Raw genomic sequence first — 27,795 nt, forward strand, 5'->3', positions numbered from 1 at the left:
ACTGAAGTTTAAATTGTCATTGTCGTGTTTTAAGCCATATATTTTCTCCATAGCTAAATGGATTCAATATCATCAATTGTACTCGAACTCCCTTTTGATTATTTACTTTGGTAACAAACCAGAAGGTGAAGCTTTGTGTGCACCAGGTGATTCAGAGAGATGCTCTAATCTTACACAAAGATTCCTGCTGGATCTCACCCTGTGGTGGTGGTTTTCAGACGTGCTGCAGGATAATTGATAATAAAACACAAAACTTGTATCAGCTGACTTTGTCGTTGAAGCCAAACGACTGTATCATCCCAGTCTCTGCTGCAGTGTCAAACCTGTGGGAGACAACTTGGCCAGTGCTCGGTAATAACTAACCTACGTGACCTGTTTGCTGGGCTTTGCTGCCATGCACTTCGGAGGGAGCAGATTAGATTACAGAGCAGACTAAACATGCCAAAATCTTGCGTGGCCTTCGGTTGCTCCCAACCACAACATGAGGAAAGACGGGGTGTCGTTTCATTTGTTCCCCAAGGGTGAAAATCGGTGGATAATCACTGTTCGGAGAAAGAACACAGAAGGCACAAAGCGGGGACCGTCTACATACAGTTCTCTGCGGCAAACACTTCATTGGAGGTAAACTAATAATGTTAAATTGCATGCAACCATGGATCTCTGATGTGACTCCGCTGTATTGGCTTTTTGATCACCCTGTAACGTTACTTGCACGTAACTGAAACAAAATATCCCTGGCAACAAATCCTCCACAATTCAAGTCCATATTCCCACGTTTAATTCGCATCATCGACTATTTCGAGTTACTTATTGAGCAACCCAAAAACCTTCATGCCAGAGCTTGTACATTGTATATTATGTCTTCAAAGCTTGGGGAAAGCGAGTCTCAGATGTCGAAATCCTTCATGGATCCTGAACGGCACAGACCAGGAGATCAAGTACGTGTAGACCGCGGTTTCACACTGCAAGAGGACTTTGCTGTCAGGTTTGATGTTCAACATATGAATCGTTTGCCCTCATTGACAAAATAGCAAGTATACTGCCACAGGGTGCGCTTTTGCAGTACCGTGTAAAAGCCTTGGGAGGAGATAATAACAGACAGTTCAAAGGTCTAATTTGAACCGCTCCAATGCCAATACACAACTACACTACAAAGCTTATCCTGTGGTTTTGTTTTCACCTAGTGGCGAGCTTCGTCGACAAGAAATGACGAAAATGAGAATTATCTAATGCTTTGATTAATGCTTGACTAAAGGATATGTCTGACATTTTTAGGCTGTTTTCCATGACTTTAGTAAAAGTAGTTTCAGAAATCTTTACTTAAAAGTTTCTGTTCTTAGAATATAAATAAACACAACCTTGGAAACAGACTGAATAATCTGAATCTGTGGTTTTAACAGAATCTTCCAATTTCGAAATAATCTAATCTTTTCAGTAGTTATGTCCCCATCTCAAGTTCAATTATCAGGAAATCCGAGTGTGTGAAACCACTAAGTTCAAAGGCTTATACAAGTAAAGTGTGTTTTGTAGGTTCATTTGCTTTCTTCACTGTTGGCCAATATTTACTGTTTACACAGCCTGCATCATCAATTTCAGCTTTAGCCACAATTTAGCAAGATCACACTGGTTAAACAGTTTAATATTGACCTTCAGTATTCAGTCATTCAACAGTCGAAACTCATTCACTTTTGCATGCTGTTACTTTACTGATATTTTGAGTACAAAGCAACTTGATGAAGCCAATTAAATTACAGCATCTCTGTGGTAGTAATCGGTCTTTGAATGAGAAAATGACCCATATTACACAAGACGAGATCAACTGTGAAAAGTGAAAGATTCCAAATTGAACTTGGGGAAACTCGTCTTCCAGAAACTGATGAGTACGTTGCTCCTGTGGTGACATGACTGTGCACACTTGCCTTTTTTACAAGCTTATCTTGCATTTCAAATGTCCCTGAGCCAAATAATCTACAGAAGAGGTTTGAAGTTTGGTTTGAACCTTCATCATGTTTCTACTCACAGGTCTTGTTGGAGGACATTTAACTTAAAATCACACAATTTTCTCAATTTATGGCTTAGCACTTCTGTAAATGGCATTCATTTCTTAGGTTATAGATACCTGTCTTACACTACTGGGTATTTCTGTGTCACATTATTGTTTAATTTCACCTTGAATATAAATTAACAGGTGCTTTAGTGTCTCTATGAAAATAGACATTATGCCCATAGCAACAGGTGAATTTGAAAATTCGACAATCGAGGAAAAATTCTCAAAACACAGCAGTGTTTAAGTGTAAAGCAGAAGATTAAACTCATGTTATATTTATAATAACTGATTCCAGAAGCCATGCTCATACCACACAAACCCCAATGTTAGTCACTGAATGTATGGAAACATAGTTGTGATTTTAATCAAGTTATTATGATGTGATTAGGGTAAGCAGCAGGAAGAAATGTCACACACACACACACACACACACACACACACACACACACACACACACACACACACACACACACACACACACACACACACACACACACACAGAGTTTGACCCACGTTTCCCTACATGATGTGGTTTATGTTGCACTAACTAATATTTTATGACGGTTCGTCTAAAAAATGGAACTCTTCTGTTTTGCTAAATTATTTTTTTTAAAATTGTCTCCAACTTTAACGGTTGTATTTATAGTTTCATTTATTTTATTATTTTGATTAGTTTCTACTAGACTTCATCCAACCTCAGGTCTGAAAAAGCGTTTTAACGGGATAATTAAATCTATTCCTCCACTTACTTTATGTCTGCTTTTCTCTGAGCTCAGATGTTTACTGCAGCTGCCCTTTAACTTCTCTATCGCCCACCTCATACTTCAAACTGGAAAACAATGACTGTTTTCAAGTGTTTTGAAACCGATTTAAACAAGAAAAGTTTAAAATTCATAAGAGCTTTAGGGAATATAAGATAAATGTTTTCTGTTATTGTCATTTGAACGTTCCGTCATCATGCCAGATGTCAGTGGGATGTGGTTTCAAAAGAGGCTTGTTCCTCCTGCTGCGTCGTGCAGCGCGTGCCGAGATCTTGTGAAATCTTTTGTGTCTTTCTTTGTGAGCGCAGCACATGAATCTCAGCTGACGCCAATAAACCACATCATGACCTGCCGCTGCACATATGAAGGAGAGGTCTAAGTGAGGAGAAGTTGTTTTGAAGCCACACGGCTCCAACACTTGGCCACTGTTCCCTGATCCTCGGTGATGATTGGCTGGCAACCAGGTGGGTGGATCAGCAGAAAAAGCAAACACTGCCACAGGCTCTGCCACTCAGTGCCTGTCTGCTCACTGCTTAACTTCATTTTAGGCTCAGGTCAAACACCCCGTTTCAACCGCTCGGCGCGCTGACCCCCACTGATTTGATTCTTCTCGACGCAGACATGAGGACCTCCGTGGTCGCCGTTGCCATGGTGACGCTGTGCGTGATGATGGTTCGCGCCGATGTGAAGCCGCAGAAGGATTTCAACCTGCAGAGGGTAAGGTGGGCCACCACTGGGTTGAGCTTCAGAGTATGTGATAGTCATGAAATCAGTTTGATTTTCAAAGAAAAAGAAACTTCACTTCACCATTTTTCTCGTGTTCTCTATTTATTGGCGTCGTATTTGGTGGGACACAGTGTGCTGCTGTGTGTGCTTGGTCAAAGTTGGGAAACTTCCAAAACAAACAGTCACTTCAATTATCTGAAATCACGTCCATGCTTATTTTCCTGGTTCCTTTACAAGACGTTACAATGTGTTGTTGTGGACTTGAAAAGAAATGTTTTATTTCTTACCTTTGGCTGATTTGAGGCAACTGCATGAGATCGACCCACATTTATCAAAGGTCACTTTCTTGGCACTCTGATGTGAGTTCAAAAAAAAAAATTAATAAGAAGGTTGTGTTTTGAATGTCTGCCCTTAATCTGCAAAGGCTTAAGCAGCTCCCCAAAAATGGGCCAGCAAGTAAAATCGGTTTGCATTTTAGAGAAATCAGCTCAGATATTCTGTTTATCCAACATGGATGGAAAACCTTCAGAAATAAACCTTCACGATCTTTGTTTTTTAGAAAAAACAGCTATTTACAGGGATGAGGGAATGCAGTGAGTTGCAGCAGTGTTAAAAACAGATAAGTCGCAGCTTTTTCAAAGGTCGATGTGTCCTTTAAAATAATCTACAGTGCTCATGTTTATTGCAGATTAATCCCACAAACATGGGCCATTTTTCTTCCTTAAATACATGCTGAATACGGTCTTTGTTCTATATTTAGTTCTGCAAATACACCTCCCAGTTGTAATGAATACAAAACCTTTTTAGTTTTAGCCAATATATATAGCGTATGACTGTTTTTTGTTTTTGTTTAACCTGAACTTGTAAGCATTGACAGAAATCATGGGGGGTCGAGACCCTCGCTGTCTTTGAAAAACAGATAAATGAGCCTCCAAATCGATATTTCTATTAAACTGCATCACTTTGAACTTTAATGTTCTTGAAACACACACCTAATGATAGATTTCAAAGCATCAAAACTATTGTCAATTTCACCTTCTTTTTTTTTTTTTTAAATATGTGAATCCTCCCCAAGATAGTTTTTGGGCGGAATCCCCCTTTTTTTCTTTTTTAAGTCTTCTCCAATGAGGTATGGAAACATTTGGATTGTCAGTTGGAATCTGAGCTGTCACGAGGGCAAAGAAGAGCTGAAACTGTTGTTTGTGTGTTTAGTTTACAGGTAGATGGTACCGCGTGGGCCTCGCCTACGACTCCCCAAGCTTTGCTCCCTACAGAGACAAGATCAAGGCCTCCATGGGCTTCATCGCAGCGCTGCCAAGCGGCCACGTTAACATGACCATGTGGGACGCCACGTGAGTCTGGGCACAGGGATGATCAGTGAAAATACAGGGGCTTTTATCACCCCGGTAAAACAGAAGTGGGACAAGAAATTCAACGAAATGAAAGTATTTTGAAATGTTCTCCCAGTATTTTTTATTGAAAATGTGTCTTACTGAAGGAGGTTTCTTGTAGTTTGTTTTTGTTTCGTGGGCCAGTATTATAAAACATTTCTTGAATGGCGAATCTCCTCCTTTGTCTTCATCAGTCCCAACATGTCATCACAATAGTTTTGTTATTATTCCGTAGTAGCCTATCCTGCGCTCCCTTTCTAGTGAGGTTTCAGTGCAGTTTAATTAAAGAGACATGTAAATATGTGTGTCAATAACAGAAGAGAGGGAAAGAAACAAATGTAAAATAATTGATGTATTTTTCTCTGTGTGCCTCAGTTCTGCCAGTTGTGTGGTTAGAACCTACCACTATGAGAAGACTCTTGTGGCTGGACAGTTCACATACTTCAGCACACGTAAGTCTTTTATAGTTTGAGCCTGAAAAAAAGACACAAGAGGATGATATCTAACTGCGTCTGAGACATTGCTCATAATGTTCTATTAACATTTTATATAAACCCCTCCGGAGAACAAATAAACCACAGTGTCCACATGAACCAGTCGAACAAGTTCCAGAAATACAGTGAGAGAGAACATGATACGTTTGCCTTGTTGCTCTTTTTACACAATACAAATGTTTCATACATTTGTTTTGTAATTAACTTTTAAATGTTATTCTTTGATCACTGCTGTTGACTTACACTGTAGAACTTGGGGATTTTATTTTTACATCGTGTTGAATATAGAAAGATAAACTGTTATTGCTGTCATTGTTAGATATTCTTAATATTAAAATTAGTATTTGTAATACATGACTTTCATAATGAATCGCCATACTAAATGTACGCACATTTGCTTCTGTTTTTTTAAATTCCACATAGTATTATGTTAAATATTGTGTTATTGTCGTTTTTTTTCTTCGTGGGTCTTGCAGGCCACAACATGGTGAAGGACATCACTGTGGTGGACACAAACTACACCGACTACGCTGTGGTACTCAAACACAAGGTCTTTCACAGAGAGTACACACAGGTGGCTCTTTACGGTGAGACACACACACACACACACACACACACACACACACACACACACACACACACAAACACGATCCGAACACATTTCCGCTGCACTTCAGAGTCACTGTGGTTCATTACCGCTCCGTCTTGTTTGCAGGTCGCACTCAGCGAGTCCGCAACGACGTGCTCCAGAAGTTCAAAGCCTTTGCTCTTTCTCGTGGTTTCCCCAGAGAGTCTATTCTGACTCCACCTCCAGCAGGTGGGAGCACACTGATGCAAATACACCGATCAGCAATAACAATATGACCAAACCTCCCCGGACTGCACAAGACCTCTTGAAGCCGAGCTGTGATAACCACCACCAGGGTGGTAGCGCTGCAGTAAATCCTTTAAACCCTGGAAACTTGAGAGGTGGGGCCTTCATAGCTCCTCCTGCCTCTATTGAGCCTCTGCTACCAATGACCCCGTCACTGGTTCATCACTTTTCCTTCCTTGGACCATGTTTGATACTGGTCTCTGCAGACTGGGAACGCCTCACAGCAGCTGTAGTTTTAGGGATGCTCTGACCCAGTGGACCAGCCGTCACCATTCGGCCTTTGTCAAACTTGCTCTAATCCTCACTCAAAACTAGTTGGAGATACAAAAAATGTGACCCAAAAAACAAACCCCAAATTAATCTTCTCTCTCACCCTAAATCACATTGGATTGGTACTTTAGTTTTGTTGCATGAATTCTGCAAAAACTCGCAGTGAAATTTGGATCAATATGCGTCTTGAGGGTGCACACATGTTGCAAACTACTCGCTTGAAATCTGCCAGATAAAATTACACAGCTGTGGTGCTCACCACTGTCTTACAATGGATGTACAAATGTTGTTCAAGTTACGTGACAATTATGTAAAACAACTGAGTATCCTTGACCCTTTGACAATCCCTTTGTCAGAAATAAAGTTCACAAAGGGAGGAGTTCAAATCTTCTGAAAATGTTTAAATTACACCAGTTTGAGAGGCCCTGTGACTCACACCCGCGTGTTTCCAGGTGGTTTGGCATCACTTCAACAAATCCCATTCATAATGTGCTGCACCTCAATAAAATGGACATTTAACTCATCAGCATTGCGGATCTACACCAACCACCCCAGGAACCATGGTGTCATTCACTTCAACTCGGTCATAATGTTTTGGCTGATCAGTGTATACAGTTCTATACACACAAGCACCGATAAAGAGAGGATTTAACAGACGCTTGACTTTTTGTTTTCTGACCAACAGATAATTGTCCAGCAGCAGCAGCAGCAGCATCCACATCAGCAGCTTCTGGTTAGGTGAGATCATTTCTGTCCCTGTGTTTTGAATGGGGACACTCGCATTTTGACTTGATTTGACTTCTACGCATAGACTCTTTGGTTTTCCTTATTTTTGGTTCCAGGTCCTCGCATGATGTGTGTGAGAAGAAGGCGGCAGCGTCGACCTGATTCTTCCCTCCGCACCTCTATGGGGAAATACAAGTGTCGCAAATACTGATGATGTAATTTATAGATCAGTTTCATAGTGTTTTACTTTATGGCCGTAGCTCCACTCTACATAAATGTGATGCTTTAACTGTATTGATGACGTTTCACTGGTGCTTTTAAGTAAGCTGTGGTGCTACAGTGTTATAAACCACCACTTACACCTGGACATGCTGTTTCACAGTGTTTACAATTAAATACACATTTAGACAGGATGTTGGTGTGTGTGTATGTTTTGACAACTGACTCTTGTATTCATCAATCATTATTTACACTTCTTTTTTTTTTTAAATAACATACGAGCATTAATACAATATTTACAGGACCTAACTATCCCTTGAGAGCTGAGGGGAGTCACTTCATCTTCAGTCCTGTAGTGACTAGTGAGTAGATGTACAGTATAAAGGCCTCCTACACTAATGGTGCGTTCGATGAGGAGTGAGGAATTTCAGACACCTGATCGGGAAATGAACATCTCAATGCCATAAACTCTGAACTTCCCATCTTTAATCTCTTTGCAGATAATGTGAGAAATAAAAACTGTTTCTTACAGGATGGTTGCTGGCAAAAAACAGTCATGTGTGGATCGCTTTTGAGCTCTAACAATGACTCACAATCTTTTTTTGAAATAGCAAAACAATAGTTTGTGTCTTGGTGACATTAAATAAAAATAATTTTAAACAACCCTCTTTGTAGCATTTATCTATTAACAATCAACCTACAAACAAATTATCAGTGTCGTATCTGTAGCCACATCCCTAGATTTAGTGGCCTTTCACTTTGCAGAATAACTCCACATGATCAAGGAGGCCAACCAAACTACTTGTAATTGCTCATGCATTTATCATGTACTCTAAAATAAAACTCCCAAAACCTTGACATAAAGCAATGCAGCCTTTTCCCCCAAAAAAATCATCAGTTTGTAATTGTGAACGCATATTGATTTGCTGCAAGTTTTTGGCTTCAAATTCTGAAGTCCAGTGATTCATCAAACAAACAAACACACACTGGTTTGCAGAGGCATGTGAGGGCAGATAAAGGGACAGAACTTTGCTCCTTCAGTCAAGTATTTCCTTGTAAAAAGGCGGGATTTCGCAAAAGTCACACAAGGAGAGTGTTACTTTGACCAAGAAAGGGTCGCAGGGAGCAGTTTTGTCGCCCAGGTGGGCATAGGAGGCTCACAGGATGCAGAGAGGGGGGTATCTGGTCCAGCTAGTGCTGTTCCTCTGGTCACCATGGAGACCCCAGGTCGCCAGTGTGTTTCCAGAAAATCTCAACTTCACGCAGGAAAACTTTGTTTTGGACCAGGTGAGTAACTGATGCAGTTGTTATGGTTTTACTTATACAGGTTCCTGGTATATTTCTAGTCTTGTCCCTTCATAGTCTTCTTAATGCCTTTTTCTGTAGTTCTTGTTCTTTCAATCAGTTCAAAGTCATCTTGAGTTTTGCAGAAGCATCTCAGTAAATGTAGAGTAATTCAAATAACCTCAATAAAATCAGTTGATAGTAACATCTGCTGCTAAAGCTTAATTTAATTTTTTCTTCAGTTTTAAAGGATTGTTTAACTGAATTTGAGACATGACAGCTGTTGTCACTATTTTGTACGTCAGTTTTTTTCTTTCTTTCTGTGATTCACCTTCCTTTAAGAGTGAGGGTAACTTCAAAATGATCAAATTTGGAGGCAAGCGTTTTCAAAGACAAACGATGAAACGAATCCAGGAAATTCTCAAATTCAGGATTTAACTGATCGTCATTGAAATATTTATTTCATATCGAAATTGTTTGAATTGTTTCAAAATAAAGTTCAATGAAATAAACTTGTATTAAAAAAAAGATATAACAAAAGGTTAGGGCTCACACACTAAACCAAACGAAATGATCATATTCCTCTTCTCTGAGAGCCTTTTGTTGTGGACATAGTCACTAATTCTAGCATTTCTTTGAAAATTAAATAAAAGACATATTTTACATTCTCTCAGTTTGTCAGTCATCAGTCCACTTGCAGACATTTGGTTGAACTGGTCTATTAGATGGGTGTGTGTGTGTGTGTGTTTCCTTCAGTTTATGGGGAAGTGGTACGAGGTGGCAGTGGCTTCGACCTGCCCTCACTACACGCAGCGAAAGAGGGGGAACCCCGTCACTGTGGCACTGCAGCTGACCCATAAGTCCTCTGAGAGCAACTTCACAATGGCAGCTTCCACTGTCAGGTGTGGATCACTAACACTCCGCAGGAGGTTCCACTTCACAGTGCGTTGCGCTCAGTCTGACCTTTTCTGTGTCTGCCTGCCTCTAGGAACTGTTCCTGTACGGAAACATCCACAATTCACAGCCTGACCGACACTCCGGGACGTTTCTTCCACCATGTTGCAAGTATGTGTTTCTTTTTCTGCATTCAGTCCAACATTTCAACATCTAAAATGTTCCATATTATACAGGTAACGCCAAATTAATATTCCTCATTGCAGGGTTTGGAGCAGATGTAGATTCCATTGTGGTTCAGACCAATTATAATGAACAAGCAATGATGCTTCTACTGGGCACAGAGAAACCTTCAGGGGTACAAACCATCACAATCAAACTTTACAGTGAGTAACCACACGTCAATTATAATAATCTATTTCAGCTTTACTATGCGCTAGTTTGAAGGAAAACTATTAGTTTTTGTTTAATACATTCAAAAATAACCTCAAATAATAATCAAAATCCAATGATATAAGCTGTAATGTAATCTCAGAATTGCTCACCATTCCGCCCCAACTTGTGCAGAATAATAATAATATCATTTTGTCTGGTCCCAGGGTGAGTAATGAATTAACCAGAGGTTCAAAACCAGTACTACTGTTGACCCATAAGTTGACATTCAATATAAAAATATTACTTTTATAGAAAGCAGTTCGTCTCATGAGTTTGATGAGCTGCTGATCCCCTTCTGCATCACTGACATGTCTCAGTGTCTCTCGCTTGGCAATATTAATCCAAATAAGAATCTTTCAGCTCACAGCTTCATCTCTGAGTTCAGTCTACATTTCTGTAAGATTCTACTATTGTGGGTTTTTTCTCACTGAATGCCCACAAGTTTGCTGCATAACAACTGTTTGCTCTACTTACCAACGCAGTAAATGTAGTTTAAAAATCACTCAAAATAGGTTGTGTTGCACAATGTAAACAAAATTTCATCATTCATTTCTACAGTTCTTCTTATCTCTACCTTGTACCAGCTTGTTAAATAAAAGAGGAAGAGGTATCAGGTGCAACTCTGGTGGGTGCTTTGATAGCATTGAGTGATAAAGCTCTTGGAAAATAAAAACTGCCAAAACACCAAGGCACTCTGGACTTTTCATTGATTTAACACTAAATTCTTTTCATTCCAATTCTTTGCATTCCAGTATTTAAAAGACTGAATAAAGCCTTGAATGTGCTAAGTGTATAACAGATCCGTTTTCTTCGTTAGGTCGATCTGTGGATGTGAATCCTGCAGTGTTTGAGGACTTTAAAACTCTGGTTCGGCGAAATGGAATGAGTGAAGACACACTCATTGTAAATCACTATGAAGGTAAAGGGACACTTAAAAAAAAAAAAAAAATCAATTATTGTTTCACACAAACGTGATCATACATGTTTGGTGAGAGAAGGCTGTCATACACCCTCTCTATTTGATCCCAGGCGAGTGTGTTGCTGGTGAGCAGGTGACTGAGCCGACCACTCCGCCTCAGGTAAACGCTTCACACAGTGAAGAGCTGAGAACACAGAGATCTGTCTTCTAAAAGGTGTGTGTTTATCGTTTGGGTTATTCTCCTCTTTTACTTCCCTTTGTTTTTATTCACCCCACTGAAACAAGTCAACAGTAATTCAGTATATATATTGCATATATGTAGATATACACTGTACATGGTGGCACCAGTTTTCTGCCATCTGGGCCTATTGTAAGAACCTTATGAACCACAAACAGCATTTTTAAATCCTTGCTCTGCTTATAACAAATGTTTTCTAAGCATATTGAACAAAAAAAATACATGTTTGATTTCTGTTTACATTTTGTTGGGTTTTCTTTTAGGATTTTTTTTTTTCATACCTGCACTTTTTACTCTTACAGGGTGAAATATAAAGTGGATAAAATGAAGAGGACAATCATCACGCTCAGCAGAAAATGGCATCATCACTTCTGCCGACGATTAAGTGTGAACAACGTTTTGTCAAGCAATAAAACTCAATTTCATCAGATTTTCCTTGGATTCAGTCAACGTTTGTTAAATTGCTGTGTTTGTGACGCTCAAATCAAGTGAAAATGTCATTTGTTTGTCAGTCATTATATAATCAAGACATGTATTGATTTGTTGATATTCTGCTGCTCTGAAGTCCAACGTTTAAGTGGTCAGCTGCCTGAGGCGGTCGAGATACACGGAGAGGGGCAGAGAGGCAGAACTTTGTTCCTTTGCTTGTTTGTTTGTTTGTTTTTGACTGGGTTGTGGGAGTGAGTACACGAAGGGTTCAATGCCCTGTCCCCGTTTCAAGAGTGGAGAGAGCAGAGGTGAATCGGTGTCTGGCAGAGACGAGTGGAAAGACGGGCTGACAGGATGCAGAAAGCAGCGATTCTGGTTCCTCTGCTGGTTCTGGGATGGACCTGGACCTCCCAGGGGCTCCCGGTACTTTCAGACCCTCTTTACCCGACACAGGAGAACTTTGATTTGAACCGGGTGAGTCACTGGGTACAGCAGGTTGTTGCTATAATGTGTAGTATTTAATTTATCCCTTTAGTTTAAAGAGAAAATGTACATTTTCTGACCACTTATTGTAATGTGAAACATTTTAATACTGAGAAAAGTCCCTTTTAGGTCCATTGTAAAAGTCAGTTACCAGTCGGTTAAGTACACATAGGTTAAATACACAACCTCTGTTTACATGCTTTTATTACTTAATCCGGAAAAGTTACTGACTAATTATCTTTACAAATCATTTCTTGTAATACTTGAATTAATCAACTGCAGAGGGATGACAGTGTGTCTTTGACTCAGACTCAGAGTCTCAGTCAGTCTGACGTATTGAACTTCAAACCAAAAAATTGTTCAATGTAAGTTTTCCTCACAAGTTCAAAACTGGTTGCAGTGAGCACTTAAAAACATTAAACTTTGTCGTGAATTCTGGAGTTATAATAACTTTAATCATCTGTTTCAAAGCCATGGCTTTAGAACGCAAATCAAGTAAATGTATCTACAATAGCAATACAATAAAATTAAAACCATAACACAAAACAACACACAAAATGTGAAAAACCATCAGAATTAAAATAGTCTTTACAATCTTTTCAATTTCTCTGAACGAAGAAGTGACTAATCATTTTTAAAGCTTCAGTTGTACACAACTGTAGATTGTTCCACACTGCTTCTTGTCTTCACATTGATTTTGTTGGTGCAGTTATACACTTTCAAAGCTATTGAAAGTGTTCCCTTGTATGACTTTCCAGAAGAATACACCCATATATAGATGACACACTGTTATTAACCCTTGTTTGGCCTGAAACCTAATTTGGAACTTCTTAATCGAGTGTTGTGTCAAAATAACCGTCAGCTTAGAAAAATTACATTGGGGTTGCAAATAAATCTTTGAATTGGCATCAAGACTGTTTGGTCGTCTGCGGAGGTTTAAAACTAATTGTTGTTCAAGCCTTTTGTTCGGTTACACTACCAATATACATATAACCCTTACACAGCATGTTTGAATGATATTTTTCAGAGTAATGCTAATTTGTTGATTTAAATCTGCTTCGGTTCAATTCAACTCAAATAAAAACACATTACATATTCTAAGGAGCCACTAGGGTAATAAAATGTAATTGACTGTATAAGATCTGTGTCTGTGCAGTCTTACAGCTGGTATCTTTTCTGTGCAGTTTATGGGAACGTGGCATGACATCGCTTTGGCTACCTCCTGTACCCACATGCGCCGGCAGGCAGCCATCGGCAAGAAGGTGCTGCAGAGTACAGCTGAGGGCAAAATCAAGATGACTAACACTATGCTCAGGTTTGTGTGAAAGTGCTCAAAAGTGGTCAAGTCATAGAATTTGTCAGGAAGTGTCTTTATCAAATAGTTTCTGACATTCTGAGATATAATGAAGAAAATCAAAGTGCATTTTTTTTCCCAGAGCCTTCACTGGAGTGGTATTTTCAAAGGTGCTGCTGCTGTATCTTCGGCACTGTGTATTTTTCATGCTGCAAAGGTCTAATTCTATTCTACATGGTTGTGGTTTTTTAATGTTAGTGTTAAACGCCAATAGATTGAACTAATAGTTCAAAAATGAATGAATATATACATTTTTAAAAAGACACATTTGACAAAAGATGTGTATTCATTCTTGAGTTTTCTTGACCCAACACACTCTGCACCTTGACATAGAAGAAACACCACGTTCAGATTACATACACTTGTACTCTCTAATGATCCAGTCTGCTCTGCCATAAATGCAGCCTTTGCCAAGTTAATATTATTTGATTTACCTTTACATGATCACATTTGAATGTATTTATATATTTTTTCTATTTGAGTTTGTACTTGTACTGCATCATATTAAGAGATGTTTTTAGAATTATGGCCATTCAATATATTTAGTACACACTTCCTTAACACTACTAGACAATATTATTTCAGACGTAAAGGTATTTTTCAACTGAAGCTTCATCATTTCATTGTGATTACAGTACTGTCAATCTGTTATCCGTTTTCGACGTCATTTTCTCCAACTTGTCCAACTGGCAGTAGAGTTGCAGCCAATCCCAGCTCACAGTGAGTGAAAGGCAGGGTACACCATGGACAGGGTGCCAGTCTATCACTGAGTAAAACATTAGGAAAGAGACAATCACACAGAATCACACACAAACACACCAATATAAAATGTGGAAAGAAAATCAGATCCAGAGAAAAACCAGAGAAAGTCCCACAAGTCCAGAATCGAGTTGTAGCTATGGCACAGAGGCATAAACAGGCATGAGAATCTGTTTCCATACAGTTAATGTGTGCCCGTGCAGAAATGGAACATGTATGGAGATCTCTGCAGAGTATGACCTGACTGCCATACCAGGACGGATTTTTTACCATAACGCAAGTGAGTCTTATTCGTCGATACTGATGCTTGCTAATAGGATTTCTGCAGTTCTGACTGTTTCTGTACTCGCCTTCCTGCAGAGTGGCAGACAGATGTGGATGCCTACGTGGTCCACACCAACTACAATGAGTATGCCATAGTGATACTCAGCAAACAGAAATTGATGGGCCAAAAGAGCTCCTCAGTTATGCTGTACAGTAAGTAAACACAAGCTTCCCCCTGTCTTTAAAGATCCGCCTTGTATCGGTTTAATCTCTCTGGTCTGTTTCAGGTCGAACTAAATCTGTGAGAGACACCATTCTGGATGATTTTAAAACGTTGGTCAAGCAGCAGGGAATGAGCGAGGACTCAATTGTCATCAAACAGAACAAAGGTATTTTAAGTACACAACAGTCCTTTAAACATGCAGCAATTGTTAGCGTACTAGAAATTAATAGTAATACTGCTCTAAGATCTTTTTTTTTTTTTTTTTTTCATTCTTTCAATGTGTTAATGCAGCTTTAGGGACAGAACCAGCTCACACTGACATATGTAGAGTTTCTCCTCAGTTCTGACATGTAATGTTATTTGTTTAGTAGGCAGACTGATCTATTTATATCTCTGCTTTTGCACTATTTTTGCAAAAAGACAGAAAGCACAAATAAAACCACAAAATAATCTAAAAAAGGTAAACATGCACAGGCTGTTAAGTGGTGTGGATGAATGACTGACGTGTTTGTTTTGACCTCTGCACAGGTGATTGTGTTCCTGGTGAGCAGGTGGCACAGCCAGCAACTCAGCCTCAGGTACTAGAAACTTGTACTTGGTACTTGTATGAGCTATTAAAAAATATTTCATTTAATTTATTGATTTTGTTTTGTTTCTCTTTGTATGTTTCCTCCATTAGCTATTCTATCATTTTATTCCTCTCTTCATTATATATTTGTTAATACCTTTATTTTTGTTGGATTTTATCAAAGCAGCATTAAATTCCCTTTTTATCACTTGAACATTTCGTCTAATTATTAATTTCTTCATTTCTGTTCATTTCTTAGCATTATCATTCCCAGTACACCTTTTACTTTTTTTTAAATCGTATCTTGGTTATGTATGTACTGTCTTCTTGTCTTCACCTGTCTTATTATCACTTTGACCATCATCTGTTGAGCTTGTCCATCATTTTAAAGACAATCGCTTTGAAAATTGCATAAATTTTCGCAAATAACATAACAACCCAAAATACCAAGAAATACTAATACGTTTTCATCCCAAAACTGAGGAAATGTTCACAGTATTATCAGAAAAATATCATAATTACATAATTGTAATACACAGCCATAGAAAACTACCTGTCTGCTTGTATTATTTTATTATATAAGGAAATATTGCTAAAATACATCATATTTAAATAAATAAATCTTGTAACTGTGAATGTAACTTCATGTATTGAGCTTCAGTAAATCATTAGAAGAGAATTTGACGATAAAAAAAACCCAATTTAAATGTTCTGGAAAAAAGATTTGACAGTGTGTGTCTGTTCTAGCGGGTGAGAAGAGCTCTGGTGGTGCCTTCTTTGACTCCTGCCGATGAGGAGGGTTCCGGTTTAGAGCTTCCTCTGTTTAATGGATCAGGTAAGAAATCACCTCAATCGTGGCATGGATGAAATAGATGTTCATATCGATAAAACATCATTCCAACCAATCTAAGCCCTCACTCTTTTCCTCCCCCACAGTGGCCTGTAAAGCTGCACCAGACACAGGACCCTGTTTTGGGCTGCTGCCTCGTTTCTACTACAACTCGTCCTCAATGAGCTGCGAACTCTTCAAGTACGGAGGGTGTTTGGGAAATCAGAACAACTTCGAAAGTGAGAGGGAATGTCTGCAAAGATGTCGCACCGAGGGTGAGGAGCTCAATGCGAAGCATCAGCATACGAGATGTTGTGCAGTGGTCACAGAATCTGACAGAGTTAAGAGACACATTAAAACTCAGAGATGGAAAGAGCTGAATCGCAGTTAATTCTTTGACCAACGGAAGGAGAGTTTGCAGAAGTACAAGTCGGACTTTCCAAGACATGGTCAGTAATTTGAACAGACATGAGAGACCAACTGGCAACTGACAAGGCTGAGGAAGACACGTGTACGCACTGGGAGTGGAGAGTTAATGAGGCACAGCTGACAGCACTCTGGGGTCACGCAGCACATAGGAGGAACCGAGAGTCATAGAAGCATCACAATCAAGAGGAGAATCTAAAACTAAAATGTTCACTGTTGTGTGCTCTCTGGAAATGTGAAGGTATGACGGCTGATTCCCTCAACAACTGCAGCTGAAGTTACATCAGTTAGTTGGAGGAATACACTCTATATCAATTATGGAGTGTCTTACACTAATGTTCATCAAAGTCTGTGAATTCATTTATGGTAACTGTCTTACTAATTTAACAATGGTAATCATATGCCACTAGGCAATACATTGCTCACAACGTGGGCATAATTGATTTTTTCCTTCCTGTGATTCGTAATGCCGAGGTGTGGGTTTGTGTTTCATCTCTCCAGCTGTGTGCCGTCTGCCTATGGCAGCACAGCCCTGCACAGGGCAGCCAGCCATCTGGGCCTTTGACTCCAGCGTCGGTCTGTGTGTTCCCTACAAAAAAGGCTTCTGTCAGGCCAATGGCAACAAGTTCTACAGCAAAGCAGAGTGTGAGGAGTACTGCGGGGTGGTGAAAGACGGTAAGAGGGTGAACACAGCCGCAGCATTACCTGAATACTAACGGAGATTCAGCCTTCAAGGAGTCACAATAAATGACATTATTAAGCACTAACATACCTGATAACTTGTAACTGGTCTTTCATATATTATAACTCAAGTCTTTGACCACATGCAATAAAAAAAACATTTATTGTTGTTTACTCTTCACAGAGGAGGAGCTGCTGAAGGCAAACTGAATGAACAAGACAAGCATCCCAATCTATTATCTCCTCACCAAACAGACACATAACATAAGCCTGGATTTTTTGAAGGGTGGGTAACATGGAAATGTAACATCTCAGTAGTAACATCACATCAGCTCATCAATAAAAACCAATAATTAGATTTGTTGTTTAAGATTCTTTCTTGTGATTTCCATAAATCTGTTCAAATTGGATGAAATTCTTAACTAGGAAGAGAAAATTCCAGTCATGTGTTTATAGCTCCTTCACACAACTTTATATCGAATGTTCTTCAGAATTTATGACATAATTGTAAAGACAAATGATGAACATCTGCCAGAGAAAGAAATTTAATCGAAATGATCTGAAGGTCTGAAAATTAGTAGAAGGAAAACAACATCTTTAGATAATCAGCAAAACCTTTGCTTTGATCAGTGTTTTAGAACAAATATGATAATATTCAAATTGCAGCCTTCTCTCTTTTGATGCTTTTGGAACATTTGTGGGATTTTTTTCTCTCTCATGGCTGTAGAACAGAGTCTGTATTTGTAGGTAATTAATCAGAAATCTCTCAATTTCACCTCCAACATTGAAACTAGTGTTTTCAGGAGCGGCTGCAGATAAGAAATATATTGCAGGCCTTTTCTTTCCACTGAAGCAAATGACTTCAAGTATTTTGTGAAATTGCTTCACTTCCATTTTCATTCTTACACAGAATGCTTTAAGCAGGGAGACCACTTCTTAAAAGAAGAAGTGGTCAAAATGTTACATTATTGCAGATAAATAAGGCGGAAACAAAACCATTTGGAGATTCAGTAGGATTCTGTTGCTATGATAAATTTTTACGGGTCAAAGTTAGACGGAACTAGACCATAAAGTTTGATCCCTGCTGTATGGTTTTATTATTATAAGTACAGTTTACATCCACTAGAGGGCAGCAAAACACTGCTATTGCAATATAGTGAGTCCACCTGCTTGGTTTTAATGCTTTATTATGCAACTGTTTAGCACAGTGACACATTGTGCTTTAATTATACATCACAACACAATCTATTCTCCTTTGAAGCTGTGTACTGTGAGTTTATGCAAATGGGAAAAAACACAGAATATGAACTCATAGGGGCTTTTCAAGACTAAACAAGGTTAAGTGCTTGAACAAAATATCTCTTCTCTTGTTGGAATTTCAAAAAGTCTTTTGACTTATCATGAATACTTAAGTGGTACATATATTATTATAGTTGTTATTAATCTCACATCACTGTGAAACAGTCTCTGTTTCAAGTCCAGTTGGGGCCTTTGAAGTGGGAAACAGAACAGACCCTGTGTGTGGGGTTTCTGTGGGCACTCGGGCTTCCTTCCACAGTCCAAAAACTAGCATTTGGGCCTAAATAGGGATTTCCAATCGCTTCTGTGTGTGTGTATGCATGCATGCCTACCTGCATGGATGTAAAACAGATCAATATCAGGACAGTAAGTGAGGTATCTTATGTTGTCAATATCCAACCAACAAACTAACCTTTCTTCATAAAGCACCTTTCATACAATAAAAATTCAGCACCAAAATGCTTTAGATGTTAAAAATAGAGCGCTTTCAATCTTCCAATAGACCACCCCTCAATCCCACCCCAACTCTCTAGCTCTATGTAATAAAAAGAATAATAATAACAAAAACAATAAGGTCGATCTAGTTTCAACTACCCAACCATTGGAAAAGACAGAGGGAGTCACAAGTATAGTTTCACTCGCCAAACAATAACACTAACCCTGATCTAACCACCATTACGTAAAGTCTTTAGTTATTTACAGTTATGTTGGATCAATTTATGTCCTGATGCCAGCCAACCGCGTACAATCTCAGTGATGAGTGGGTTCGCTTTAGCATTGGGTCGGTGTTTACATTCCATGGTTTATTTTACATGGAAAGCAATAAAAGTAAAAACGTTTTCTGCTTCTATGAGACTTTAATTAAAAAAATTTAAAAAAGGGGGATTTGGCTTCAGATTGGTCTTTCCACAAGAAATATGTCAAACACAGCTGGCTCCCTGCCTGAGTGGACCCAGAGGCCGGTCCTGCTCACATATCAATTCCCCCTCATTATTTTCTTTAAAGATCTGTTTTCTGTTATCTACGGTTTTATGACAAAATTTCTATTTTTGTAAATCCAGAAGCTGATAATTAGCAAAACCATACTGTTAGATAATTTACTTAAGTGAATGTATCCTCTGTGGATAACTTCCCCTGCAAGAGTTGGTTGAGCTGATGCCAACGACTTTCTTAAATGGTCAATTTCTCCGGATGCACTGAGAGGCGATCAGGAGATTAAGGTGACATTCCTTTGGTCACTAAAAAGCTGCACGAGGGAAGTTCTACCGGATAAAAATTAACCCTGAAAATTTGCATAATGGGCCCCACTTCAATGATCAGCACCATGGACAGCAGTCCAGGAGGAGAAATATGCAGGATACACAGGAAGCGCAAAGCTTTTTAATGGACTACAAAGGTTTCATTCTTTTATTCCCTTTTGTGAGAAGTTTCCTGTTGAGGTTAAGCATCAGAAAGTCAATTCACAGTGAAAACAAACGAGCTACCAGACCAGAGAGAAAGAAAAATGTTCAAGTAAATCTGATCTCTCGAGTATAAAATGGTATCAATTAGGATGCCGTTTAGTATTCCTTGGAGTTCCGGCGTCTGTTCCACACAATCGGGGGAAATTTGATGTTAAATTTGGCAGCACAGTGGTTAAGGCTCTCGCCCTAACCACTCCTTGGTTTGAGTCTAGTTGGGGGCCTATCTGCATCGTGCATGATGGCTTTTTAGAGTTGTTTTGTTTTTGTGTGTGTTCATCCCAAAGCCCACAACATGTCTGACCAATTGATGTCAGGAAAGTTTCTGGGGGTTGCTATGTATTTACAAGATGTTCTGTGTCTCTTTATCCACCCAGACTTGGACAAAACCGTCTTGATATTGTTTCCACGAGTACCTTAGAGATGGAAAATGTCTCGGTGTCAAAAAGTCTTTTGAACACACTTGAGATTTTAATATGCTCTAAGAAGTGCATCTCAGCATTTCAGCTTAATAGCACCGATTAACAGTCTATGAACAGCAGAAAACAAAGTAATAGTTGTTCAAGAATTATTCATAAATGTAGCCGCATAACAAATAACATCCAGATCTTCCTATCATTGCCCTGTTGGTTGAAGCCTGCGATGACCAGCCTGTTTGTCTTTTTTCTACTCTGATAGCAGCAACAAAGCAGCCCGGCCTGAGACGGCCATGTCTCTTGTTTGTTATTGTCATGTGAAAGCTGAAGACGTCAGAAATCGGATCTTCCCAGTTGGTAACAATCCCATTTCCCAGTTGCATGAGTATGCAGCGCTCGCTGGGATGACTTGTTTTTCGAGGTTTATGAAAACTGACTGTGGTATCCTCTATCATTCTCTCTATGACTGCATACAATTACCACATTTCTGATTTAATGAATTTCTATTTTTAGAGTGGCAAACAATCCTGACACAAGAACAAAAAGAGGAGAGCAGAAAGCTTTCAAAGTCTGCATTGTTCACCTCTGAGAGGAGCGAAACAAATCATCAGCGTTCACATATTCAGGAGGAGGCTGAAGATTAGGTAATGAATACAATGTAGAGACTGGGAGGATTCATGAAAAGCAGTGATGGGTGCAAGTAATGACAAAGACATGCACATTTCACCCCATATCCCAATTCACAGATTGACATGAAGTAGAGCACTTGGCAAGACAAAATGTGTATGAATATTGAAGAAGAATATCTTTTTTTTTTCTTTTTTCTTTCCATTATTGCACTACTTATTCTCCACTTCTGATAGTTCACCTACCACCCTCAGGGGTGTGCATGACATAAAAGGAACCCCACAGGTTACAGATAAAGATCATTTAGAACAAATGAAATTACTTTGGATACTAAATATTTAACAATACATGAGAGAGGAGGAGAAGACTCATGGTGGGTATGAAATTAAAACATTTCACATTCCTCCTCATCCCTTCCCCTCCCTCGCTCTCTTCCTGTCTCACACAAACACGCACACCCTGTGTTAGCTCAATCATAATCTTTTCTTATTCTCTCAGCATCCACACAGCTGGCACAGACCATGACCCGGCCAACATGTGACTGTCATACCGAGCTCAGGACCAGAGACTGAATAAATGAACAGGGATATTGTTTAAAAAAGAAAAAAGAAAGAAATAAAAAAGGGGCACGGATGTGAAGAGAGTGTGGAAGCAGGAGAAGAGATGAAAATGTGGAAGTGAGAGAGAAACACATCGAGTGAGGTGCAAGGAGTGAATAACAGAGGGTGATAGCAGATGGATCACTCTGAGCGTAATGCCGGCCAAAGAAAAGGTACACAGTGTGATATTTCCTCATTCGGCTGAATTGATTCTGGTTTGTCTGCAATATCTATACATCTATCTATCTAGCCATCTCTCTATTCATCAGTCCATCATTCTGTCCTCTAAATCAGAAAAAGTACTTCTCTTGCAAGCTGTTGCATTTGTGTTGTAGTTCTTGCAGTCAGATTGAGTTTTCCGTAATTTTTTATTTGTGTCGGTGTGTAATTTTCTTGCTTCGTTTTGTAGCTTATTTAATGTTGTTGTAGAATTAACATTTTGATCTAGCGTTTGCATTGGCACTGTGGCTTTTTGTGTTTGTTTTTTGCTTAACAGCAATAATACCTCACTGGATTGGTGGCATAGTTTGACCAGCTGTGTACAAAGTACACTCGCACTGCTTTCAAATCGCTCTCTTTCCCTAATAAGCACCCAACAACCAATTATTCCGAATTTTTGGGGGGGTTTGGAGGGGGGATTGTTTCTGTTTGTTTTTGTCTTTGTGGCCTGCGTGGTAGTCATCGCTTGAGTTCAACTTGGCAGAGGCACAACTGGCCTGTTTAGAAATTCTTTCTGTTTAGAAATTCATGGAAAGTGTCAGAAGCTTACGGTGGTCATTAGCATAATTCTGTATTAATGGTTTTCTATCTGCATATTGAATGATGTGAGCAGGAAAGCGTCATGCTTGCATATCTGTTGTGTGAATCTTGTGCATGACAAGTCTCTGAATATGAATAAATTCAAACCATGAACACCTGCTCAGCAGACCAGTCTCTGCAAAGGCTTTACAGTGAGATTTGTACTTTTTGGTGAATTATTTTAGGATGCATTGGTGAGTGGAATCCTCTTTCTATTTTTCTTTTTTTGCTTCTAATGTGTCTCTAACAATGTCTGCTGAGAGCGTCTCCTGCACCGTGACCCAGATTGTGCATGCTGATCATAAATGTTTCATGTCTTCTAATCTAAAGCTACTCCATCATGTTGTTATTTTTTTCCAATGCTGCTCTCGTTATTGGGTCCTTTCCTTTCGCTGCACCAGTTCCCTCCCTCCTGGACTCATGGATGCCTCCTATTTTTGAACTGCTGCCTGTTGTGTGTGATGGTTCACCCACACATACACACGTGCGTGTGCACGCTGACACACAAAAATGCACATAAAATCACATTGTTTAACCTTGAGCGTCCTTTTCCACAGCTGACTGAGGGGGTGAGATGGAAAGGGAGAGAGGAGGCAGATGGGGGAGGTGCAAAGTCATCAATTATTTATGGGTGAAATCTAATAAGAGGAAGCAGTTTAGATGGGCTGCAAGTATATTGACGGGTAAGCAGGGTCCTTATTTGATGCAATGTCACAAAATATCATCCGGTAAAAAACAAAGAAAAGAAAAACTTGCTTAAATTGGAACACCTGATTACAGTTTTTACTGTTCCTGTTCTTTTCCAGTCAACCACATTTGCATCCACCGGTGAAGTAGTGCTTGAAAAAAAACCCAGTATTGATTTATTTATATTTGCTTTCTCCCTTATTAGACTATTATTTGCAACTCCTACACTTCATCTGGTCTAATTCTACTTTCTTTAATTGTGAGCATCTGTACACCCGCAACTCAATTTCACAATGTTAAAATGTTAGGTATTCATTCCACTCGTGAATCATTGTGCTCTGGAAAACTACAATTCGCTGATCATCTTTGGTGTATTTTCATTATGAACGGTTTTATTTAAAAGCTTTGTGTGGAAATTGATAGAAGCACATATCTGTTCAGTGAAGCGTGCAACACGGGGGGAGAAACACCTCTCTCTGAGATGCGCAGAAATCCTCTGTTTGTATAAGTATTCTCCTGTCCATATTTGCATTCTTATTTGATTTGTGGGGTGAGTTGTGCAGCTTTGCAGCTCCTCATTAGTAAAATTTCCATGGCTGCTCATGTGTGAATAGGTTGACAGCTCAAGTGGTGTTCACACACAGCAAACTAAATGAATAGTCTTTTTCTGGAGCACCAATAAATTGTCTCGTAATTGGCTCTTCAAAATAAATTTCTGTCCTCTGTTGTCCGTTCCCTGCGAGTAGACCTTAGATCTCAATTGTACAAAGGTGTAACTCTTTGATAGAGAATCATTTGGACAGATGCAATTTCAGATTTAACATTTAATCAACCAAGAGCAGATGTGTTTCTGAAAGACTTTTTGTGAAAAAGGTCGAAAACAATCTATTTGTGCAGAGCCATTTCAAATATTTTTTACCTCATCATCCATCAATCCATCATATTTACTGCTTGATCGAAAACCTAGATGACCAAGGGAGAAAACATGGACCGGCAGGACAGGTCAGCAGTCCATCACAGAGCAAAACACAGAAAAAAAAATCACACCTACGGGTGAGAGAAACCAACCAATCTCAAATGTATGTTTTTGGACCATGAGAAGGAAACGAGATCACCTGCAGAAAATCCAAGAATGCACAGGAAGAATAAACAAACTATTTTCTTTGCGATAACTAAACACCTAATCCAGACATGGCAGAACAAAATAGATCAATTTCCTGTTAATCTTAGCGTGCAAGTGTCATCTGTAGGAAAATCTCATCATCATATCTCAACAAGTCGATGTGATTTCACAATAATGAAAACTCAAATCCACAGCCAAGATTAAACACGTTTGGTTCGCTATCAAATAGCCACCACAGGGTCAAGATGAGGAAATGATCTCTGTATTTTCGGTGTCATCGCACCCAAAGAAAGGATTGTTGTCTTTTATTCTCACGTTGGTCTCCGATTTCTGCTCTTTGAATGAGTTCTGTGTCATCCATCCATGCATCCACTCCATCCTGCTCCTGTTACAGACTTCCTTACTCTTCTTTTTGCTCACATAAGAAATCTTTCCGTTCCTCTAACTATAGATCACCATGATAGACAATTTACTAGTTGATAGTGAAACAACTGTGATGGATGGATGGATGGATGGATGGAGTGAGTGAGTGGCTGAAGTGGTATAGAGAGTATCGGGAGAGATCAGTGCAGACTAAAGTAGGCTGTACAGTGTCAATCAATGAAAAGTTTCAACTGCTTCAGTTTAAAGGACCAAACACCAAAGTTCTATGGATATTTGTATTTCGAAGTGTTGGTTTTCGCATCTGTTCGACCCAGAGGAATTGTTGGAGGCACAAAGCTACAAGCAGTGACTATTGGACTTGTTTTCTATAGAGGCACTCAAGCTGGAGTCACAATCTGTGGAAATGTCCAGTTTCTGCTTTGTGTTTAATATCAAACTACTTACTTACTGATGAGACATGAGAATTAATGGAAATGATGCTTCATTCTTTCTAGATTTGCTCACAGAACTGTTTCTCTTCACTTCTCTCTTATTGGTTTAATTGTATTCTTTCATTTAATTGCATCCATTGTAATCTTTCCTCTTGGTTTTGATGCAAACGGCATTGAAAAGGCTCCGAGACTCTTTAGGTCAAACCATCAAAGTATTTATTTTAACTTAATAAAAACAACTTGTTCATAAGGTCACGAGCAGGGGGAAGTGAAAGGTGTGTAAACACCTGGCACTGAGAAAAGGAGAACTGTTACTAATGATGTTTTTCCCATTATAGAAAGTTGCTCTCTCTGAGAGTTCAGGAAGTTGTTTTTTTTGTTTAGTTTTTTATAAGATATGCAAGTAAGCACAGTGAAAGTGGGCGCAGATGCAGAGTTAAATGAAATATCTCACGGCCCACACACTCTTATTAAGTGTACATCATCATTGTTGCTGTATAAGAGCTTATAACATTCTTCAACAAAACTCTATAATAACTACAGTGTAATATTGGCAGGTCAGATCTTTGCTGTCCTACATTAATAAACTCTAATCTCTTTGCTAAGAATACACAGTTTGTTTGCGGTGGCCAACATCAGACTTTGAAAAGATATGAAGCTTACGGAATATGTATTTCTGTTGTTTCACTTAAACAATGTAAGATGTTATGGGGAAGCATGGGCCTTCATTTTGAAGTTTGCATGTTCTCATTGGGCTCCACGCCACAATCCAAAGCTTGTCAGATCATTGGTGACCTTGAACAGCCCAGAGCCGTGTGTATGAGAATGTGAGCTGTACAGAATGTACATCGCCTTTTCCCTTGTGTTGGCCGGGATCGGCTGCAGACCCCCAGCCAACGCCTGCAACGAAGCAGATAAATAAGGTGGATGGAGAGATCAATGGAGTTATGTTACATTTTTGGTGTACATATTTGTAATTGCGAAAGTTAACATTATCCGACGGTCTACTTAAAGTATAAGAACTTCCCATTTCTTCCCCCCTGTGATGACGAGCGTATTTATACTCCATCTTCTTGCTCCCAACATAATTACTACAAACATTAAAATGTGTAATAAACAAAACCCCATCCACTGACGTTCACTTTTGTTCCTGGTATGAAGACAAGCTGAGGATGGCTGAGTTCCCTTTAAGGCAATCACGGTTTTATTGCGGCTGTTTTTTGATTCACTGAAGCCTCCGATGACCTTCAGGATTATGGAAATCACAGCAGGACGTGTGAGAGAGAGAAGCTGACTGTGCTGTTTGGCTGCTCTGTTCCTCACTGAGGCTCAGAGGCACAAGGCCCGAACCTTCATTCAGACAATATCAACTCGGAGAGTTTGGGAATTGCAGGCTCTTTTCAGCTACGTGAATGCGCTCGCATAACGGTGAAGAATTTGTCAGGATCTGACATTTTTAAAAATAAATAAATACATAAATTTTTTTTAAAAAGGCTCTCACGTTGTCTGAATACACTTTTAATTACAAGTGCCGGTTCCAGACTGACAAAGGTGTAAGTAAAACGTTGCAAACTGTGTATAGTGTACAAATGCCAACATGAAAAATAGATACATGAAAAGCAAATACTTACATGAAGTACATCTGATAAACAGTATTTGTACTTTATTACTTCCCATCTTGGGATGTTATGTGCATACACAAAGATGTTGCGGCTTATAAACTTTAAAAAAAAAAAAAAGGGACAAACTAACTCCGTACAAACTGGTCTGTTATATCTTCTCTCCCTCTTGTCCAAAGCTGTGACTGAACCTGATTTGTGAGGGATAAAAAAAGACAGGGATTACATCATGACCCGTGTGCGTGCGTGTGCGTGTTCCTGTGAACAGGATTTGCTAACGGTTGTTATACGTGACTGTGTTTGATCCACTGGTTATATGGAGGATCAGTGGTATACATACAGTACATGGCAGCGTCCATCATGTGAAAGCTGCATGTTGGTGCAGTAGCACGCTCCCACCAGAAAGCACGGATGTGTTGACGCAGTTGGTGCAGAGAGCAAGAACAGGCTTGTTTTTTTTCTTTTTCTCATTTGCCCATTTATATTGAATTTTTTTTCAAAAATCACACCCTAGCTCCACTTTAACTTGAAGGCTTAGTCTACAGAAAAATGTTTACTTTATTAAGCAAACGAGGGGCGGATGGCCTCCCGCTGTGAAGCAAGCACAGAAACAAACGGGAAACCACTAAACCTGCAATTAGCTGAAGACAGAAATAGGGTTGTATCCAGAATTTTCTTTGAGATCAGACAAAACAAAACAAATGCCCTGTCTTGGAAAAAAAAAAATGACTATACTAGTAGAAGTCTAGATTTTGATCTTGTTTGGAAGGCGTGATATCAGCCTGTCTCGGTGTCTTTTGGTGACTGTTGGTTACTCCTTGTGTTAACATCCTTGCAAATGGATATGTCTGTGAGAAGGACCTTTTTTAAAAAAAAAAATAAAAAAAAATTGCGGTCTGGTTAACAGAGGTGGCCTATGAGAGGCACACAGACTTATAATTACATGACCTCTGCGCCTGCTGCTGCCCTCTTCTTCTAACCTCTCATCCAGTTTGTAGGAGAAAAGTCTTTTCCTGGGTTTTTCCCCTCTGTAGCTTTCATGTCTGCTTCACTCTGAC

At 39.3% G+C, this 27,795-nt stretch overlaps 3 protein-coding genes across 6 annotated transcripts; all 3 read left to right on the top strand.

Moving 5' to 3' along the window:
• Positions 1-382: 382 nt before the first annotated feature.
• ptgdsa (prostaglandin D2 synthase a) lies at positions 383-8,165 on the top strand. Of its 4 annotated transcripts, none has more exons than XM_080477339.1 (10): positions 383-621; positions 870-938; positions 3,117-3,272; positions 3,428-3,525; positions 4,747-4,886; positions 5,301-5,377; positions 5,896-6,006; positions 6,135-6,236; positions 7,249-7,301; positions 7,406-8,165. In XM_080477339.1, exons 3-9 carry the CDS (start codon positions 3,254-3,256, stop codon positions 7,299-7,301), a joined length of 600 nt encoding a protein of 199 aa, XP_080333465.1. In that variant the 5' UTR covers positions 383-621; positions 870-938; positions 3,117-3,253; the 3' UTR covers positions 7,406-8,165. The 4 variants fall into 4 exon arrangements, with proteins under 4 accessions (XP_080333465.1, XP_080333467.1, XP_080333464.1 ...); XM_080477341.1 differs by having other exon boundaries at positions 403-621; positions 3,357-3,525; XM_080477338.1 differs by having other exon boundaries at positions 511-621; positions 7,249-7,296.
• Positions 8,166-8,594: 429 nt separating this feature from the next.
• Positions 8,595-11,707, top strand: LOC308118097 (protein AMBP-like). The gene is made up of 7 exons (XM_080477342.1): positions 8,595-8,795; positions 9,549-9,694; positions 9,781-9,857; positions 9,953-10,072; positions 10,939-11,040; positions 11,151-11,254; positions 11,581-11,707. Exons 1-6 carry the CDS (start codon positions 8,673-8,675, stop codon positions 11,249-11,251), a joined length of 669 nt encoding a protein of 222 aa, XP_080333468.1. The 5' UTR covers positions 8,595-8,672; the 3' UTR covers positions 11,252-11,254; positions 11,581-11,707.
• Positions 11,708-11,987: 280 nt separating this feature from the next.
• Positions 11,988-17,652, top strand: LOC308117462 (protein AMBP-like). Its single transcript, XM_080476364.1, has 10 exons — positions 11,988-12,181; positions 13,375-13,505; positions 14,507-14,583; positions 14,664-14,780; positions 14,855-14,956; positions 15,319-15,368; positions 16,106-16,193; positions 16,295-16,462; positions 17,115-17,288; positions 17,479-17,652. Exons 1-10 carry the CDS (start codon positions 12,062-12,064, stop codon positions 17,502-17,504), a joined length of 1,053 nt encoding a protein of 350 aa, XP_080332490.1. The 5' UTR covers positions 11,988-12,061; the 3' UTR covers positions 17,505-17,652.
• The last annotated feature ends 10,143 nt before the right edge of the window (positions 17,653-27,795 follow it).

Source organism: Lipophrys pholis (assembly GCF_963383615.2).
Source record: "Lipophrys pholis genome assembly, chromosome: 12".
Taxonomy (NCBI): domain Eukaryota; kingdom Metazoa; phylum Chordata; class Actinopteri; order Blenniiformes; family Blenniidae; genus Lipophrys; species Lipophrys pholis.

Excerpts from the sequence above, each read along its gene's own strand:
- ptgdsa (XM_080477338.1), top strand. Across the intron at positions 4,887-5,300 it reads ATGACCATGTGGGACGCCAC|TTCTGCCAGTTGTGTGGTTA; the intron begins GTGAGTCTGGGC and ends TGTGTGCCTCAG. Across the intron at positions 6,237-7,248 it reads TCTGACTCCACCTCCAGCAG|ATAATTGTCCAGCAGCAGCA; the intron begins GTGGGAGCACAC and ends TCTGACCAACAG.
- LOC308118097 (XM_080477342.1), top strand. The coding sequence starts at position 8,673 with ATGCAGAGAGGGGGGTATCTGGTCCAGCTAGTGCTGTTCCTCTGGTCA. Across the intron at positions 8,796-9,548 it reads AAAACTTTGTTTTGGACCAG|TTTATGGGGAAGTGGTACGA; the intron begins GTGAGTAACTGA and ends TGTTTCCTTCAG. Across the intron at positions 10,073-10,938 it reads CATCACAATCAAACTTTACA|GTCGATCTGTGGATGTGAAT; the intron begins GTGAGTAACCAC and ends TTTCTTCGTTAG.
- LOC308117462 (XM_080476364.1), top strand. The coding sequence starts at position 12,062 with ATGCAGAAAGCAGCGATTCTGGTTCCTCTGCTGGTTCTGGGATGGACC. Across the intron at positions 14,584-14,663 it reads GATTTTTTACCATAACGCAA|AGTGGCAGACAGATGTGGAT; the intron begins GTGAGTCTTATT and ends GCCTTCCTGCAG. Across the intron at positions 14,781-14,854 it reads CTCCTCAGTTATGCTGTACA|GTCGAACTAAATCTGTGAGA; the intron begins GTAAGTAAACAC and ends GGTCTGTTTCAG.